The 20890-nt window shown below is 38.6% G+C and overlaps 1 protein-coding gene across 1 annotated transcript; it reads right to left on the reverse strand.

The window, feature by feature from the left end:
- Positions 1-10243: 10243 nt before the first annotated feature.
- Positions 10244-14365, reverse strand: LOC125233554 (uncharacterized protein K02A2.6-like). The gene is given in 2 exon segments (XM_048139608.1): positions 10244-13218; positions 13221-14365. Coding segments are annotated over 2 exon segments (4044 nt in total). The 5' UTR covers positions 14290-14365.
- Between the last annotated feature and the right edge of the window lie 6525 nt (positions 14366-20890).

Here is a 20890-nt window from a genome sequence, read left to right on the forward strand (position 1 = left end):
TTGGACATACACGAGTGTGAAATTCTGAAAAAAGCAAAATGAAATAAAAATCATTTTTATTTCATTTTGCTTACACGGTTTATAAATTAGGTATCTCGATTGCTGAAATACTAGCCTTTATTTCAAAAGAAAATTGGTTTATTTCAATGAAAATGTTTCACTAAATTAAAATTCATGTTCAATTTCATGATATTTACAGATCGTTCTAGGAAAACGATTTGTTGGTGTAACGTTACGGTAAAGACGAGCTAATAATTATTACTGTACAAATATTGTAAGTACTGTACAAGAGTACAGTACACTAACAAAATAACATCGAGTGGGCGAAAAAACAATTAACTCGTGTGCATAATAGGGTAGTTAATCTGCTAAAATTCCGGTACAGAAACCAAATAAAATCACAAACCAGTTTTTTAGCATTTTTAGAAACACACTAAGGTTCTTAAAATTACAAACGGGACTTAATCGCGTAAAACAACGTTATAAAAACCAACCTCCGACATTGGAAGGACAGAATTGTCCCCGTGGTCTCGAGCAGTCTGGCTAAAGTTGACATCAACATCTTTTAGCTGTACTAGTTTTCCTAAGTACCCGCCCTTGGCCCTGACTACCTTTTGTAATTTTAACCCTTAAATGCATGATTTTTTCTTTTAACGAGAAATTAATATATGTAATAGACAATGGTTTTCTGACTCTAGGAAAAAATAAAATTAACATCCATTTTAATACTAAATCAGAGTTAGAAGTAAAATGGGCTACATCTTATTTATATAAATATATCTTTATTGGTAAAATATCAAAAGTTTTACTACTGTTAGAAAGGTACACTATTTGAGAAACCCCTATGATAAAATGTTTAAACATCAAATAGTTACCAAGTTTACCAACTCTGAAAAAACTGCCTAAATCATATACTAAAAATCGCCATCACCCAGTTTTTTCTCACTTTTCCGCCATTTTATCTTTATTCTTAATTCTTAAATGCATGATTTTTTTTATTTTTGGTCAGAAATAATGTTTTTATTTAGTTACCTACTTAGATATAAATAGGATCTAGGAAAAATAAATAAAAACGTCCAGCTTATACATACATAATTTGGATAGTATATTTAAAAATATATTATTAACAGTAAAACGCACTGAGTCTTGAATTATTAATTTATTTCCACGTAAAATGTATGACAGCACTTAGACCGACGCTGCTACGATCCAGGGCGGTAGCCATCTTGACTTCTCGTCCACCCACTGCCGAGCTGTCAGCTCGGGGACGTTCCGAACTACGCTAACAGATCGGCCATTCGACCTTATCCTTTGCCCACAAAGGAAATCTCCCACGCGTGGGCCACTGAACTTCACCACCAGTCCACCACGCACTTCGCAGCTCAGCTCACCAGTGGCAGTTAGCCCACTAGTCCGCTAACTCTGCGAAACAACCAAATTCATGTGAATGCTTTGCCCGAATGCAAGCCATTGTTTCAAGAGGCTTTTCATCATCCTTCCAGAATACCAAACCCAGATCCGTTCAGGACACTAGTAAGTCTCTCACCAAATTATTGTTTTCGTGAGAATAGATACATTCTAGATTTCTATTCTATCAGTATAAGAAAATACACCCACAAGTCACTTCTACTGTTTCCATAGCTAAACGAGAAAACTTATAAGATATTTTCAATCAAGGCTCAACAGACCTTCAATTATCCAACGTCGAAAATTATATTTAAGAACTACTTGAAATTAATTCAATCATAAAATATTTCCACGGTATATTCCAGGGTATACGAGGTAGGCTTCTCACTTGGATCGAGGCGTTCCTTCGAGAAAGAACTTTCTGTGTACGAGTTGGCGATACATTGTCAGAGCAGCGAGAAATTCACAGCGGTGTACCTCAAGGATCAGTCCTTGGACCTGTGCTTTATATAATATACACATTCGACCTGCCTCATAATGTCCAATGTAGCGTCAGTATTTTTGCCGACGACACGAAGTTATTTTCTAACCCTCTACATGATTTCGACCAACTTCAAAAGGATCTAGACGAGATAGCAAAATGGTCAAAGGAATGGCTCATAAGTTTGAATGCTGAAAAATGTACAGTGCTACAAGTTGGTAACCGCAATCCACATCTTGCTTACACCCTGGAAGGAACGAAACTTACACCAGTTAAAGTGCAAACAGACTTGGGAGTCAAAATTACCGAAAACCTCAAGTGGGAAGAACATCTAACAAGTATCACCAAAAGAGCTAAATCTTTAATATACCTCGCTAGAAAAGCCTTTGGGATACTAACGCCTGAACTCATGCTTAAGATATACAAGACATATGTTAGACCCATCTTAGAGTACGCTTTCCAAGTCTGGAACCCTTATTTCGCCAAAGATGTTGAGATGCTTGAGAAAGTGCAACGTAGTTTCACAAAAATACCCAAACAACTAAAAAAAATGTCTTACGAAGAACGACTTAAAGTGCTGAAGCTTACAACGCTAAAAGAACGCCGAGAGCGTGGAGACCTCATTGAAACGTTCAAGATTTTAACGGGGCACTATGACATAGACCAGTTTCAAGACCTGTACAAGCGCAATAATAACACCCGTCTGCGAGGCCACCAGTACAAACTAATATCTGAACTGTCTAAAAACAACCCTCGCAAACATTTTCTCAGCAACAGAGTGGTCAAAACATGGAACAAACTACCAGAGGACGTGATCTCAGCACTGAATGTTAACCAGTTTAAGAACCGACTAGATAACTACTTAACAAATTTAAAGAACACATCTTAAGAAAGAATTGTTGGATACAGGCAACTATCAGTTGTTATAACTGCCTGCCTGATTAATAAATAATAATAATAATAATAAAAAAAATTATGATGCATGACTTGCATGACCTTCAGACCAGAAAAGTTATAGGTGCATATGCACCACGCTGTTATAACAAAAACATGGAACGGGCTCACGTCTGACGTCAGTGATGTAGAAGATGCGTGCTTCACGCAGGGTCAGCACAAGACCAGGGACCGGAAAACCCCTTTTTAGGCTTAACTTCATCAATTTGCTTACCCAATCAATTTTCTTACTAAATAAAACGGTAAGCTTTTTTAAAGGTAACCTTTTAAAACGGTAAGCTTATTGAATCTGTTACTATGAGGTTACCATAACTACTAACTAAGTTAACTCCGAAACCCTATCGCGATAGGGTTTTTAAAACCTGTTTTCATTGAGTTATGGTAAGCTTTATCCGTTCCTTGTTGTCTTTCTACATTGAAACTGGTTTGCTATGGATAGAGCTTGTCTCAGACGCATGCACTCGAATTTGCGTAGTTATTACCATTTGACATGTACGTCATTTAGTTTCTGTATTTGATAGTACAATTATTGACCTACTCGTACTCATCAGTATATTATAAGGGAATAAAATGAAGTAGGTTTTTACAGCAAGCAAGGTTTTGTACCTACTTTTAGGGTTCCGTAGTCAACTAGGAACCCTTATAGTTTCGCCATGTCTGTCTGTCCGTCCGTCCGTCCGTCCGTCCGTCCGTCCGTCCGTCCGTCCGTCCGTCCGTCCGTCCGTCCGTCCGTCCGCGGATAATCTCAGTAACCGTTAGCACTAGACAGCTGAAATTTGGTACCAATATGTATATTAATCACGCCAACAAAGTTCGAAAATAAAAAATGGAAAAAAATGTTTTATTGGGGTACCCCCCCTACATGTAAAGTGGGGGCTGAATTTTTTTTTTATTCCAACCCCAACGTATGATATGTTTTTAGATAGGTATTTAAAATGAATAAGGGTTTACTAAGATCGTTTTTTGATAATATTAATATTTTTGGAAATAATCGCTCCTAAAGGAAAAAAAATGCTTCCCCCCCCTCTAACTTTTGAACCATATGTTTAAAAAATATGAAAAAAATCACAAATGTAGAACTTTATAAAAACTTTCTAGGAAAATTGTTTTGAACTTGATAGGTTCAGTAGTTTTTAAGAAAAATACGGAAAACTACGGAACCCTACACTGAGCGTGGCCCGACACGCTCTTGGCCGGTTTTTTACTTTTAATTTTTATTTATTTTGAACTTCACTATCAGTCTCATAAAAATAACTATAACAATGCATGTGCTCAAAAAGTGCGTTTACAATGCATGTGCTCGAAAAGTACGTTTTTTACGAAGCAAAATCATGCAGCAAGTAGTAGGTACTTTTAAAGTAGTACTTTTCCATACTAGTTCTTTTTACTTTAAATTTTGAACTTCACCATCACTCCCATAAAAATAGCTATAACAATGTATGTGCTCGAAAAGTGCGTTTTCTATAAAACAAAATCATGCAGAAAGTAGTACTTTTCCGCACTAGTGTTTTTTACATTCCAATTTTATTTAAATTTTGAAGGCCACCATCTCAGAAAAATCGTTCGGAAAGTTGTACATTTTCGCACTAGGGTTTTTTACTTTTTTTTTTTAATTATGAACTTCGCTATCAGTCCCGTAAAAATAGCTATTATAATGTATGTGCTCGGAAAGTGCGATTTATATGTAGCAACATTGTGCGGAAAGTAGTACTTTTCCGCACTAGCGCTTTTTACTTTTCAAATGTTTTTAAATTTTGAACTTTACTATACGTCCCAGAAAAATCGTGTGGAAAGTAGTACTTTTTCAAACTAGTGCTTTTTACTTTAATTTTTTTTTTATTATGAACTTCGCTATGAGTCTCATAAAAATAGCTATTATAATGTATGTGTGCTCGAGAAGTGCGTTTCCTATGAAACAAAATCGTGCGGAAAGTAATACTTTTCCACACTAGTGCTTTTTACTTTTCTTTTTTTTTTTACATTTTGAACTTCACTATCCGTCCCCGGAAAATTGTGCGGAAAGTAGTACTTTTCCGCACTAGTGTTTTTTACTTTTAATTTTGAACTTCACTATCAGTCCCATAAAAATAGCTATTACAAAAGTGCGTTTTCTATAAAGTAAGATCGTGCGGAAAGTAGAGTACTTTTCGGCACTGGTACTTTTTACTTTTAATTTTTTATTTTATTTAGGACTTCACTATCAGTCTCATAAAAATAGCTATTACAATGTATGTGTTTGAAAAGTGCGTATTCTATGAAGCAAAATTGTGCGGATAGTAGTACCTACTTTTCCGCACTAGTCACTAGTGCTTTTTACTTTTATTTTTTTTTTAAATTTTGAACTTCACTGTCTATCCCAGAAAAATCGTGCGGAAAGTAGTACTTTTCCGTACTAGTGCTTTTTACTTTTTTTTTAATTTGTTACTTCTCTATCAGTCCCATAAAAATAGCACTGTATGTGCTCGAAAAGTGCGTTTTCTATGAAGCAAAATCGTGCGGAAAGTACTTTTCCGCACTAGTGCTTTTTACTTTTCATTTTTCTTTAAATTTTGAACTTCACTATTAGTCCCATAAAAATAGCTATTAGAATGTATGTGCTCGAAAAGTGCGTTTTCTATGAAGCAAAATTGTGCGGAAAGAAGTAGGTACTTTTCCACAATATTCACTGGTGCTTTTAACATTTTTTTTTATTTTGCTTTTAACTTTAACTTAACTGATGACTGGGACTGATAGTGAAGTTAAACTTAACTTTAACTTCACTATCAGTCCCATAAAAATCGTGTGGAAAGTAATACTTTTCCGCACTAGTGCTTTTTAAAATTCAATTTTTTTATTTTATTTTGAACTTTACTATTATAAGTCCCATAAAACCAATGTCTTTCAAATTCGAAAATTGTACTAACATAACTTTTAATTTTAATAATTACTAAAATATTTTGTCTTATTATGTTTTTTTATTTACTCGCACAATGCAAAGTAAAGCATTGTTTGAAAACTTTGAAACATGTGCGCAAAGATGATTTCCGAAATTCCGACTCGTATCGGCTTATATGACACTCATCAGAAATCACCTACTTTCCGCATTTGTTGCATAAATAGCTATTTTGACATTTTTAACAAAGCCCAATTGAGAAGATGTTTTCAATTATCTAATCGTAAGATATCGATATAATTATTTGCTTTGTTCTTTTACAATATTTTTTTTAGTTAGTTCTTTACTAAAATTTGCTCTCGAGTATGAGCGTCTTTGCTGAGATGGTCCGACGGCCAAACAAAAGGTTGATCTTTAAAAAGCTTGTTCGGAAACGCACAGGTAAGATAGATAAACAATAGAACGACCCGGCGCGCGCTGCGAATGCATTCAATGTCAAAACACACTATGATAATTCAGGTCAGTTATGTTTTAAATTTTAGTGTAAGGTTTTAAAGTCCAATATTGTTTGAATCGACATAAAACTACGTTATTTGAATCGACATAAACTTGTTTAGAGACGATACGTATGAGCTTGTACTCGCTATGGTTATTCAATAATAAGTTGAATTTCAATGTGCGCAGAGATTAAAGTTGCTTAAACGGTTTAATAATTAAAATGATAGGGTAACCTTTAAGACTGGGTTTGGTTTTCGTTAGAGGTTATTTAAGTTAACTGTATCAGATAGGCTTACCCTATCAAACAGTCACCCTTACAAAAGGTTACCATTATGGTTGGGGTTTTTAAAACAACTTCTAAAATAAGCCTATGAAAAACCCCGGTTATGGTAAGCGGTTCCGGTCCCTGCACAAGACACTCGCTCGGCTCGGTGGGCCTCGGCTGTACACCAAGCGCCTAGCTCCACGTCTACGGCAGCCTCCAATCCAAAGATGCGTGCTCCACGCAGGGTCAGCACAAGACACTCGCTCGGCTCGGTGGGCCTCGGCTGTACACCAAGCGCCTAACTCCACGTCTACGGCCGCCTCCAATCCGAAGCATAGATATTAACCAGCCATTATAGTCTCTCCAATTCTGTAATTCATATTATTAATGTTACACGTGTTCCGTTTTATCACAACGAACAATATGATTTCAGAATAACCGTGCATTTCATAGTCCAACCTGAACTGTGAAACATTATTACAATTTACATCTTATCAACGGGCTACAGAACATTACACAAACAGATCATAGTAGTCTGTTGTCTTGTCTCAATACCAATTTTGTATTGACCAAAGTTAAAGTAGTCATTGACCCTCAAACATAACTAGGGTACATCTAAACTTTACTCGTAATTAATGTTGTGTTCTGCCTTACCAGCACCATACGTGTTACCGACTATCCTCAATGTTCATCTCAGGCCCATGCCGCAAACTCCATCGAGTTCACAGTCACCGCCACCGCGCAATAGCAGCCGTATCTTGCGACTTCGTCACGAGTGCAGAGACTGCAGAGAATGACGTTATCCACTTCTCTCAGTCTGGCATACACAGTAGGTACAGAACTTCTCCGCCCAAAGCATCATGGGAGGTAACGCCACACAGGGCGTCCTGAAAATAGACGTCACCGCAAGAAGCGTCGTGACTACAGACAAGTCATGATTGACGACCCGAAGGCGTCTTGGAAACAAGCATCACCGCAAAAAGCGTAGTGACTACAGACAATACCGCACCAGGCGTTCATGAAACAGGCGTCACCGCGAGAAGCGTAGTGACTACAGGCAACACCGCACACAAGCGTTAATAGAACAGGCTTCACCGCGAAAAGCGTAGTGACTACAGACAACACCGCACACAGGCGTTAATGGAACAGGCGTCACCGCGAGAAGCGTAGTGACTACAGGCAACACCACACACAGGCGTTAATGGAACAGGCGTCACTGCGAGAAGCGTAGTGACTACAGGCAACACCACACACAGGCGTTAATGAAACAGGCGTCACCGCGAGAAGCCTAGTGACTACGGGCAACACCACACACAGGCGTTGATGAAACAGGCGTCACCGCGAGAAGCGTAGTGACTACAGGCAACACCGCACACAGGCGTTAATGGAACAGGCGTCACCGCGAGAAGCTTGGTGACTACAGGCAACACCACACACAGGCGTTAATGAAACAGGCGTCACCGCGAGAAGCGTAGTGACTACAGGCAACACCACACACAGGCGTTAATGAAACAGGCGTCACCGCGAGAAACCTAGTGACTACAGGCAACACCGCACACAGGCGTGTGAAAACACATATCACCGCTACAAGCGTCGTGACTACAGACATCACCGCACACAGGCGTGTGAAAACACATGTCACCGCTACAAGCGTCGTGACTACAGACAGACATCACCGCACACAGGCGTGTGAAAACACATGTCACCGCTACAAGCGTCGTGACTACAGACATCACCGCACACAGGCGTGTGAAAACACATGTCACCGCTACAAGCGTCGTGACTACAGACAGACATCACCGCACACAGGCGTGTGAAAACACATGTCACCGCTACAAGCGTCGTGACTACAGACATCACCGCCAGAGGCGTGTGAAAACACATGTCACCGCAACAAGCGTCGTGACTACAGACATCACCGCCAGAGGCGTGTGAAAACACATGTCACCGCAACAAGCGTCGTGACTACAGACATCACCGCCAGAGGTGTGTGAAAACACATGTCACCGCAACAAGCGTCGTGACTACAGACATCACCGCCAGAGGCGTGTGAAAACACATGTCACCGCAACAAGCGTCGTGACTACAGACATCACCGCCAGAGGCGTGTGAAAACACATGTCACCGCAACAAGCATCGTGACTACAGACATCACCGCCAGAGGCGTGTGAAAACACATGTCACCGCAACAAGCGTCGTGACTACAGCTATCTCCGCCCAGAGGCGTGTGAAAACACATGTCACCGCAACAAGCGTCGTGACTACAGACATCACCGCCAGAGGCGTGTGAAAACACATGTCACCGCAACAAGCGTCGTGACTACAGGCATCACCGCCCAGAGGCGTGTGAAAACACATGTCACCGCAACAAGCGTCGTGACTACAGACATCACCGCCAGAGGCGTGTGAAAACACATGTCACCGCAACAAGCGTCGTGACTACAGGCATCACCGCCCAGAGGCGTGTGAAAACAACTTACTTCATCCTCTTGGGAGTCTCACGCTGACAGCTTACTGTTCAGTACTTCTCATTGGCAACCGCGACCATGCCTTGTCGCGCATCAGCCATGTCAGCATTTCTCACTAGCAGCAATGCCAGCAATACTCCAAACCGAACACATACTTGCATATGTTTCCTCTGAAACCATACTAAAAGCAGTAAATTGTTCCACACAATGTAGCACCATTGGCTTTATGTTGTTTCATATAATACTACCGTGTTCCATTACACTGATATTTTACTCAGCTTTGAAAAGATTCCAAAACCCAGAACCTCAGACTTCAAATTATCCATGTTTACTCAGTTTCAGTTGGACATTAATTCCTTTAGGTACTCATACCAGATGTTATTCATAAAATCAAGCCACCAACAGTGTTAGAGCACTTAACAATACATAACTTACTCCAACATTTAATTGGGAAATAGAAATTATACAGTACGGCCTACAGTGGCAAATTATTACTTGTGCAGTTTAGCAGCTTGTGCAGCATAATTAAATCAATCATATCATACCATTGGTCCAGTAAAGGATCCAACACTTAGTTAACCTTTTGTATAAAGATCACCATGATTAATAATTTTGTCAAAATCAGCCTACTGCACACTCACTTGATTAAATTGCAATGGGCAACAACAACCTTAAGTATCCGTCTCACCATTATTTCCCACTTGAAATACGTTTACAGTCTTTCAACAAGCATATTTATTTTTATCTTGTATGAACTTTACACAACAGCCTCACCAGCTAACACCATGCTTGCTTTAGTTTATGTGCCAATTTTCCATCACAAATACTATCTGTGAACACAATGTAAGAACACACACAGAGACAAATAATACTTTGATAACAGTAATCACCATACCATACTCATTTTGCATGAATAAAACTCTTATACGTTTTTTTGTAAGTTGAACATGTGTTATAAACAGACTTGGCCATAATAATTATGATCAATTCATCCTCTGTTTCTATCTTGTGAAGCAAGCAGTAACTATTAGAGTCACATTTTGCATTGTTCAGGCCTTCATTCCACTTTCACAATGATCAAAGAACATAATGTAAACATACACTAATACAACAACTTTGATAACATTAAATCACCATACCATATCCATTGTGCATGAATAAACCCCTTTTGCTATTATTTTGTACTAGCCATTCATTGATCATGTGTTACAAACACTTGACCACAAGGTTATCAATGTAACCCTTAATCCATTCTTGTGAAACAAGCAGCAACAAGCAGTGACTACTACTGTCACATTTCACATTGCGCAGACCACCGATTGCCGGGCCGGCGACGACGTCGCAGTCGCAGAGGATGCCGGCGTGGCTCCACTCCCCTCCACCGCGAGGGACTGCGGGGGCTCCGCTGGATCTAGTCGTGTCACTACGGGTTCCTCGCTGCGTAGCTCAGATGGAGACAGGTCAATTTCGTCACCCGATGTGGACTCAATGGAGGTATCGATGTCTGCCGTACCGCTATAATTGTTTGCCTCTGTCCCTTTAAACGATACCAATTGGTTTTTATGTTTTTTTAATTGCAATGCAGTTACACACTCTTGCACAATATATACAGTTTTTCCCAGTCTCTTAATTATTACACCTCTATTCCATGTAAATTTATTTTTGTTTAAATATTTTTTAAACATGACTTTTTCACCCGGCTTAAAACATTGCCTATTGGTGCCACCATATGCTTTAGTCTGCAAACACTGTTGATACTTTACAACCTCAGCGAGAGTGTCGTGTGAGGACGCCGACGGCGCGGCGGCGGCGATAGGTACATTAGGTATAAGCAAATCAAGGCGCGAACGAAGTTTCCGCCCGTATACCAGCTGGGCAGGCGGAACGCCTGTAGTAGTGTGGACTGAGTTTCTATAATCGAATAGGTATTTTAATAAATTTTGATCAATATCTTTGGCACTACTACTTAGCAAACATGCCCGTATACCTCTTTTGGTAACCTTAATTAGGCTTTCCGCCTGGCCATTACTGGCCGCGTTATATGCGGGAGAAGTTACATGCGTAATACCATTTACTTCACAAAAACGCGCAAATTCACTTGACGTGAAACAGGTACCGTTATCACTAACCAAGGTATGCATAAGACCGAATCTAGACATAAAGTCATATAATTTGGCTATAACTACCTGCGAAGTTGTATTGTTCAAAGAATAAACTTCTACCCATTTCGAGTAGGCATCGACGACTACTAAATAAGACTTATTATTTACCGGCCCAAGTATGTCTATATGTATTCTGTAGAAAGCCTGCGGCGGGTAGGGCCACACTGCCAGCGGTGCACGGGGAGGTGTTGGCCGGAGCTGTGAACAGATGAGGCAACTCCCAATAACATTTTCAATTGCCTTATCTATTCCCGGGAACCATAACCTACTACGTGCTTCCGCTTTGCATTTGACGATACCTAAATGCGATTTATGCAGTTCAGCTAATATTTTTGGCTGCAATCGTAGGGGTATCACAATCTTATGACCCCGCATTAGACACCCGTTTTCAAGTGAAAGTTGGTTCCTACAAAAAAAATAGGGCTGTATATCTGAATCAGATACTTTTCTTGGCCACCCGTCTTCGACATATTTTATCACTTTCCTTAAGGTCACGTCACTTTTACATTCGTTACGTAAGGTATCGAATGTGATAGGTAGTGAATCATCAACTACAAAGTTAACGTATGAAGCCCTATCGTCAATAAACTCAGCCGCTGAACCGGTTTCGTGGCCCGACGGCGCGCCGGCGCAAGCGTCATCGGGCAGGGTTGCGCGGGATAGGTAGTCAGCGCTGTTATCAGCACTACGTATGTATTCTATTGTATAGTTATACGCGCTTAGAAACATAGCGTAGCGCTGTAATCTGTTTGCTGACACCTCTGGAATTCCTTTGTATGGACCGAATATTGATATAAGAGGTTTATGGTCAGTGCGCAAAACAAAAGGAGTTGCCCTGCCATACAGATATTGATGAAACCGCCGGACTCCGAAAATAATCGACGTGGCTTCTTTCTGTAGTTGGGAATAACGTTTCTCGGCGGCGTTTAACGTTCTAGAGGCATACGACACGGGACGTTCGACGCCATCAGAATCGATTAGTGATAATATTGCCCCAAGGCCGTACGGGGATGCGTCTGTGGTCAAAATTATAGTCGCGTTTGGGTTAAAGTGGGCCAATAGCTGATCTGAAGATAAATGTCTTTTGATAGCCAAAAAAGCGTCGTTATGTTCAGTATTCCAAACCCATTTAACCCCTTTCTGTAATAATTGGTATAACGGACTAAGCATTGATGACGCGCCGGGTACGAAATTCCGATAGTAGTTTACTAACCCTAAAAATGACTGTAAACTCGCTACATTTGTCGGGGTGGGTGCATTCATAATAGCTTCAACTTTTTTGGGTGATTTTTTCAAGCCGTGTTTATTTATAGTGTAACCTAAGTACTCTAACTCGTCCTTGAAAAAATCACACTTAGCTTTTTGTAAGGTTAGACCGGCATCTTGCAGTTTTTGAAGTACTGCCCGCAACCTCGTCAAATGCTCCTCCCTGTTATTCCCCGTCACCAACACGTCGTCCAGCATACATAGAACCCCGTCCATACCTGCCAACACGCACTCCATAACGCGCTGGAAAATAGCCGGCGCGCTGGCTAAACCGTATACTAATCTGGTATAAAGAAATAGCCCTTTGTGCGTGTTGATACAAGTGAGTTTTTGAGATTCATCGTCAAGAACGCACTGCGCGTATGCTTGTGATAAATCTAATTTACTAAATTGTTGTCCGCCATGCAACTTAGTAAACAATTCTTGTGCAGTGGGTAGCGGGTACTGTTCCACTAACAGCTGTTTATTAATTGAGACAGAATAATCTGCACAAAGACGTAAAGACCCGTCGCGTTTTAAGACCGGCACGACCGGCGACGCGTACTCCGAGTATTCGACCGGCTTTAAAATACCTACTCGTACTAATCGCTCTAATTCATTTTCAACTTTTTGGCGTAAAGCGAAAGCCATTGGACGCGCTTTGAAAAATATTGGCTTTGAGTCACTTTTGAGAAATAGTTTAATTTTGTATTTATTAAAAGTGCCTAGTTCATCAGAGAAAACCGCGGGATATTGTTTTTGTAATAAATCTACAATCGAATCTGATGACTCGCAAAAATTAACCGGTTTTGTAATTTTCAGACCGTAATGTGCCATAAAATCCCTACCCAAAATCGGAGGCCCCCATTTCGGATAACGTTAACGTCAAAGGTATGAGGTTTGTCCAAAAAATAAAAAATCAACGGGGCTATACCGACACAACAAATATTATTGCCTATATAAGTATGTAACCGTTGTTTAGGTTGGGATAACGGCACATGTTTGTAGTATTGTAAATAAACTTGTTCAGAAATCGCAGTAACCGCTGAGCCGCAGTCATATTGAAACTTCATTCTCACCCCGTGCACGTCAATCATTTCTGTCATTGGCTCCCCATGAACAGTACGAATATTAAGCAACTCACCGTCATCGCCGTTCTCACCGACACTCTCGTTCTCGTTTTCCACAAAATTAATTTTTTTGCACATCCTATTCAAATGACCCTTTTTGTTACACTTCCTGCAAGTATAGTTAGCGAACCGACACTGCTCTGTAGTGTGATTTTTAAAACCACATACCGCGCACTTCACTTTAGCATTAGCATTAACACTACTAGCACTAGGTTTTGTAGCAATCTTGAACAGCTGATCAGGTGCCGCTGCCGACGAGGCCTGCGCTGCGGCCGGGCCAGCGCCTGCGCGCGCGCTGCGCAGGCTTTCTGCCAACTCGACTGCTTTTGCCAAGGTGACCTTGTCAGGTTCTAAGGCAAACAGCTTTTCTCTCTCCTTCCCAGGAAGCATTCCCATTATAAAACGGTCCCTTAATGCGTCCTCGAGGTTTGAAAAGCTGCAATGTTCCGTCAGTCCACGTAATCTTGCAGCCCATTCTGTGTAACTTTCCCCCTCTTTCTGTACGGCGGAATAAAACATAAACCTTTCACCAAAAATACACCGTTTAGGGGAAAAGTGTGTATCCAAAATACCGAGGATATCTTCGTATGGCAAATCATGTAGTACTTTAGGCAAAGCTAAATCTGCCGCTAACTTGTAGGTAGCTTCACCGAGTGCGCTCAGCAATATCGCGCGCCTCTTCACTCCTGTAGCGTCGGCTGCGTTGGTTATATCGTTCGCGATAAACCATTGTGACAACCGATTTTTATACACCTGCCACGTTCCAGAATTATGATCAAAACTTGTTAAAATTCCAAAATGAGACATTTTACTTTTCACTTTTTTATAACGCGGGTAGATTCGTCGCCACTGTTCGGTATGTGACAGGGAATGAGTGAAACGAACGACGGCTGATATCACACTAGTCTTATTCAAGCGAAGTATTAACTTAAGTATGGGTCGCGGCACCGACCCGCTATAGCTAGGTATATATACATATACAACAATATTCTATCACATTTACTATCTGTGAACATAATAATAATAATAATAATAATCTAAACCAACCACTTGAAACGCGACATCTCGATGATGACCCACAAACTAAACAGATCGACAACTGGAAGAAAAAGGTACTTCACGGACGACATCCTCATGACATAGAACAAACCCACATAGACACGACTGCATCAAACACTTGGCTGAAAATAGGTAATTTGTTCCCAGAAACCGAAGGCTTCATTATTGCAATTCAGGACCAAATAGTAAACACCAAAAACTACCGAAAATACATCATAAAAGACCCAACAGTTACAAATGACAAATGCCGTAGATGCCACACTCAGTCGGAAACCATACAACACATAACCGGAGCATGTACAACACTTACACAGACAGACTACACACACAGACACAATCAAATTGCAAACATCATTCATCAAAACCTAGCACACAAACATAATCTCATTCAAAACAACCATACACCATACTACAAATACAAGCCACAGGTAGTTCTAGAGAACACAACACACAAATTATACTACGACCGAGCTATACTGACAGATCGCACTATCCACTATAATCGACCAGACATTACGTTAATAGACAAAATAAAGAAGATTACTTACCTGATAGATATCTCAGTCCCTAACACACACAATATACAGAAGACCATCACAGAAAAAATAACAAAATATGCAGAACTAAAAGACGAAGTTTATAGGATATGGAGACAGGAGAAAGTGTACGTAGTTCCAATAGTTTTATCCACAACAGGCGTCATCCCAAAACACCTTCACCATAGTTTAAAATTACTGGACCTAAAATCATACATTTACACTACCTTACAAAAAGCCGCTATATTAAATACATGCCGAATTGTGAGAAAATTCATGCAACTTGACACAGAAAACGATAGTCAGGAAACAAATTAACAATCTCTGCTGCATTTACTTGGTGGATAACCCGTAAATGTAGCTTAGTTACCAGCCTAGAGCTGAGAAAACCAACCTTTCCGATAATAATAATAATAATTCATTTATTTCAGATTAATAATCCATAATACACTTAAACAACAAAGAACAAAATAATTGAGACATGACACACAAAAAACGAATAATACACTAAAATTAAACACTAATTACATCAAATTAATTATAATGTAAAAACACACACAGAAAGACAAGTAGTACTTTGATAACAGTAAATCAGTATACTGTATTAATTGTGCAGGGATACACCCTCATCACTATTATTTTCTGCTGGTAAAACTGTCCACATGTGTTGCAAACACTTGACTACAAAATGCTTAGTAAATCCACACTACTGCTCTTGTGAACCAAGCAGCAATTATTAGTATCACATTTTGCATTTTGCAGGCCAACATTCCACCACAATTGCTATCTGTGAACATTTAAACACAGACATGCTCACAACACAAAACAATACTTTGATAACAATAAATACCCATACTTTACATGTGTACTTTGTTGATATTCTGCATAAATACTTCTTATAGGCACACCTCATCATACCTTTTGCTTTAAGACTAATTTGAGATGTGTTTACATTCCCACAACTGTTCAACAGGTAGCGGTCAGTTTTCTCATGATTCCTCTTGCGGAATCCACAATTCCACAGCCATTGCTGAACTTATACTTGTATTTGTTAAACAGGTCAATATTACACCATAAGTAATATCTGTAAACATAATGTGAGCACACACACAGAGTACACAGACACACATCTCAAAACAATCAAACAGTAAGAAATAGTAACAATATTCAAAATCACACCAACAGACTTACTATACTTTCAGCAAAGTACAACATTTCCTTCATGCCAGTCAATAAATGACAATGTAATAATAAAATCACTCCTTTCACTAAGAGGAACTAAGCTGAATAATTAATCATCAATCAATTAAACTTAAATGGGATCATAATAAAATGACCATTGAATTTTTGTTGTAGTCTCGGGTAGTCACCAATACTGTTGTCATCGGCAACATTACTGTACCGCATTAGGTACTATCAAGTGCCAACCACTTTTATTTTTAACATCATACATTTTTTTTTTTAATTGAAAGTATTTACTAAATGTAATTTTAAATGACTTAAATATCATGCTATAACTTCCTCCGCTGATAGGCGAGAAGCTAACTTGTCTAATATGGCTCCGGTAAACCTTCAGCAATATTACACTCACATTCGCATTACCTTACCTCAGTGGTTACTAAAACTTTACTGAACACATCATAATCATTATTCAATATTGAAATCAGTCTTCAATACACATCACAGTCATCAAGATAGTCTCATCTTCAAGATACCAATTTCATATATTGTACACTTACTAAGAATACTTATTCTTAGACTTGAAACCATAAACCCTTGCTCCTTGACTTGCAATAATTATTGTGTAACACAATTTTATTATGATCACTTGTATAATTTCCCAACAGCACAAACTAAACCATGTGCAACCCATCATTAATGAAATATCACACTTTGCGCATTTTAGGTGAATGTTCACCGAGTTCACTGTACACATTTTATATTTATTATTTCTAAACATGTATAAAACATAATATCTTAGAGTAGTACCTGCTTTGTTATCCATAAGCAGTTCACTTTGTTACCTTGTAAGCCAACATCAGGCTGGGACGGGATCTCAGTCATGTTGATTATTACATCCAGATATTTTGTTTCACATCATTTTGTCCCAAGGCATTCATATTTGTACCATCATCAAACACCGGTATGCCATGGAGTTGAAGTTATCATTTCTGTTCTGTAAATTAAGCTCAAAACCAGCACAGCCACTCTAAGACTAGAGTGGTATTATAATAAATACCAATGCATGTTGTGCATGCATTTATGTAATAATAATGTATAAGTTTCATACCAGAAACACACCAAATGATATACACCAACTTCAAAATGTACATTCCTGTTAGTATTTATCTACTGGACTTCACACAATAAGGATCAAAGTCCATTATCATCTTACGCGTTAGGTTATTGGTGCGTAATTGTTTATTACAATTTCTTGACAGAAAACGTTCACGTATTTGAACAATTGAACATACCTGTATTCAGGGATGGTAATAGCCACATCCAACCAGTGTAACACATTCGTAATCGAGTGTTATTGCCTCGACTCATGCTCGTAACTTACCGCAGTCGCCAGGCGACAATTTTGTTGTACTTGCGTACTTTTTCGTTATGAAAATATCATACATTTATTGAATAACTTTTCAACAAACCATTTAAACACTTCGCGACTCAAAACTTAATGCATTTTACCATTATTTTACCAAAGTGCGTACGCGCCCATTTCGCGCGCAAATGACGCTTCTTCAAACAGTTCGATTATTAACTAATTTGACCGAAATACTACGTAGGCATGAAATTCAGAGATCGCACTTCTGAATTATTAACAGTAAAACGCACTGAGTCTTGAATTATTAATTTATTTCCACGTAAAATGTATGACAGCACTTAGACCGACGCTGCTACGATCCAGGGCGGTAGCCATCTTGACTTCTCGTCCACCCACTGCCGAGCTGTCAGCTCGGGGACGTTCCGAACTACGCTAACAATATGATGGCAACAATATGCATTTAAGGGTTAAGTATGTGTAAATATCGTGAAAGTTTAAATCAGTTTTTCACACAAAGGTTAGGTTAGTAATTTAGAAAATTTCACCTTGTTCCGTACAACATACCTCCTTTTTTAGACTATGTAAGATCATAAATCGTCCTAAATTCAAACTTTTTTAGCCACATATATATTATGGTAGGTTTGAACAGTAACGATAAATATAACTAGGGAACAAATCAAATTATTTTATTGAATATAAACCACCAGTGGGCCTTGCCGTTTTTTCTTTTGTGTATGATATCTATTTCAATTTATAACGATAAATATATTAAAACTACAAGATTTAGACTTTGCTGCTCTACAAAATATACGGAAGTAAAACCTCTGTATCCTCTAAATTAATGAATTGCGCATAAGCTGACTTCATTAACTAAATGGTCTTGGTTAAGGAAGTAATCGAAATGATATCGTTTTCATTGCTGAAATCGTGAAGATTACTTCCATTAGTTGATGTCTCATTAGTTGTGCTATTATCCATGGACATTTAATGGAATAGTTTGGGGTCGCATCCGCCATATCGATATCCAGGCCAACCGGTGATGGTGTGATGTGGGTTTTAAGTCAAATTGTATGCCAGTCTTTAAGACGATACGGTAGGGGTCAATTCTCCATACAAACGCTCTCGACTATTTCCTCCCTGGTTTTTGAAGATAAAGCAATGATTTTTTCAACACAGATTGTTATTATTTTTATCCGTTTTGATTTTTTTGACATTCTGCTTTTTAAAGACTCTAGAGTCAATCAAAAATTTCCAAAAATGGCCTTTTTCATTGTGGCGCAAAAAAAGGTGTGGTACTCAAGATTGGTAACAATTAACCAAAAAAGCTAAACGGTCCGACATAGATTATTTCATTGTTATTCAGATTCTCAAATTTCGTTCCGATTGATTAAGATTTGAAGGAGGAAAGAGTCAAGAGCGGAACCTCGATTTTAAAGATTTTTTTGAAATATCTTTTGACTGAGTTGTTCTTAATGGGCAATTTTTTTTCGATAAATCTAGTTAATAACACTTGTATATTTAACTAAAATTCCCAAGTTGAAAGGGGGGCTCCTTTCCATTTTAGCATTTTCGCTACCGTATCCTCTTAAACATTTCCGCACCAACCGACGTACGAGTATATCTATATTTTTTGACGGTAAGTTTAACACCAATAACTGATGAATCGACTTCGGTGAAGTGGCGTTACAGCGTTTGTATTTAGCACGTTGTCGTAAAGCTTACAAGGTGCATTAGGGTAATTCCGAATGACAGAAATGCTCTGGTAATTCCGAAAGAGGAATCTTGATATGATGGAAATAATGGTGATTTTTATGCGACTTTGGTAATTATACGACTTTCGGAATTACAACTAATGCATACTCTGATAAAGTATGTGTGTAGCCGAATTTATTTTCAGTACTTTATTTTTTTATAATAAGAGATGTTTTTATTCTTCAGTATTGAATAATGGTTTTATGTTTTCATTTGATAGAATGAGATACCTTACACTCGTGTGAAAAAAGCATTTTTTTGTAAAACATGGCATGACACTTCTTGTTTCCTAGTTTCACATGAAACTCAGTTTTATCTATAGAAATAACTTTTTTGGTATTTTGAATTGTATGAAATTGTTACGTATTCCATTAAAACGAATTGTTTTCAGTTGATTTCATTTTATTGATACAAAGACAGTGAGTCAGTAAGTGTAAAACTGAGATAAGACTATTCATGTCCAGTGAAATGGAACGACCTTAACCATAGATTAACTATTTCTTGTTCTAAGAGTCTTCATTTTGTGAGAATATTGTTTAACTAGCTTTCTGGGTTCTTAGTGCTCGTGCTTATTCATCCTTAACTTGTGTGTAAGTGAATCAATTAATTTCCTTATCTAAATTTTACGATTACTCAAAAACCTGCAAACCAATTCACAATACATATTTACATGTCACAATTGATTTAGGTACATAATTAATATTAAAATTATATTTCCTTTATTTATCTTTTCTCTTAATTATATTCATAGTTAAATGTCTCAAAATATGCTAATACATTTTTAAATTACATTAAGGAATATATTATTAGAATTAAATGAATACAATGTACGATAATAATAACAAGTTTTTAAGCGTATTACCTATTCAGCGCTGAATTCCACCAACCGTAAAAAGATTGAACAGCGTATGTTTTTCGTTGCAAAAATTGCGTATTTCATACTTGTATTATCTGTGCTATAAGTTTGAGATCGCGTAGTGTCTGACATAAAAGCCACTAACCGAATCGGCGGCAAAATTCGAGCTTCACAGCTCACAAAATCGAGTCTCGCAGTGAATAGCGTCACGTTCATGTCATTTGTGCAACTGCACCTGATCTGGGATTTGGAAGAGGTTGGTTCAACCAGAATTTCGGTTCAACGGACTATACTTACACACTATAATATGCTCTTGAGGAGTTTTTATCAGTTCGTTTGATTTGTCAATTTTACCTTTTGCGAATAACTGATGTCACGGACACAGCGTCATTCTAGAAACTGCGTGATGCGGCACAGAAAAATTTCATACAAGATGTTTAGCCGTCGATGGACGTAGTGCCACATCGCTCTTTCTACAAAAATATGGATAGGTTAGTTTGTATACATCTTCACATATTGAAGAAGCTCACGTTACGGCTCCTCGTCCACAGCCGTAACGTCCTCAGCCGTGTTGTGCCGCAGCATGCGTCGTGGCTTTATTTATACTGGTGACGCATGAAGTTGATAAGTCACTTTGAGGATTTTGTTGTGAGCTGA

The sequence above is a fragment of the Leguminivora glycinivorella genome, chromosome 14 (assembly GCF_023078275.1).
Source record: "Leguminivora glycinivorella isolate SPB_JAAS2020 chromosome 14, LegGlyc_1.1, whole genome shotgun sequence".
NCBI classification, from domain to species: Eukaryota; Metazoa; Arthropoda; class Insecta; order Lepidoptera; family Tortricidae; genus Leguminivora; species Leguminivora glycinivorella.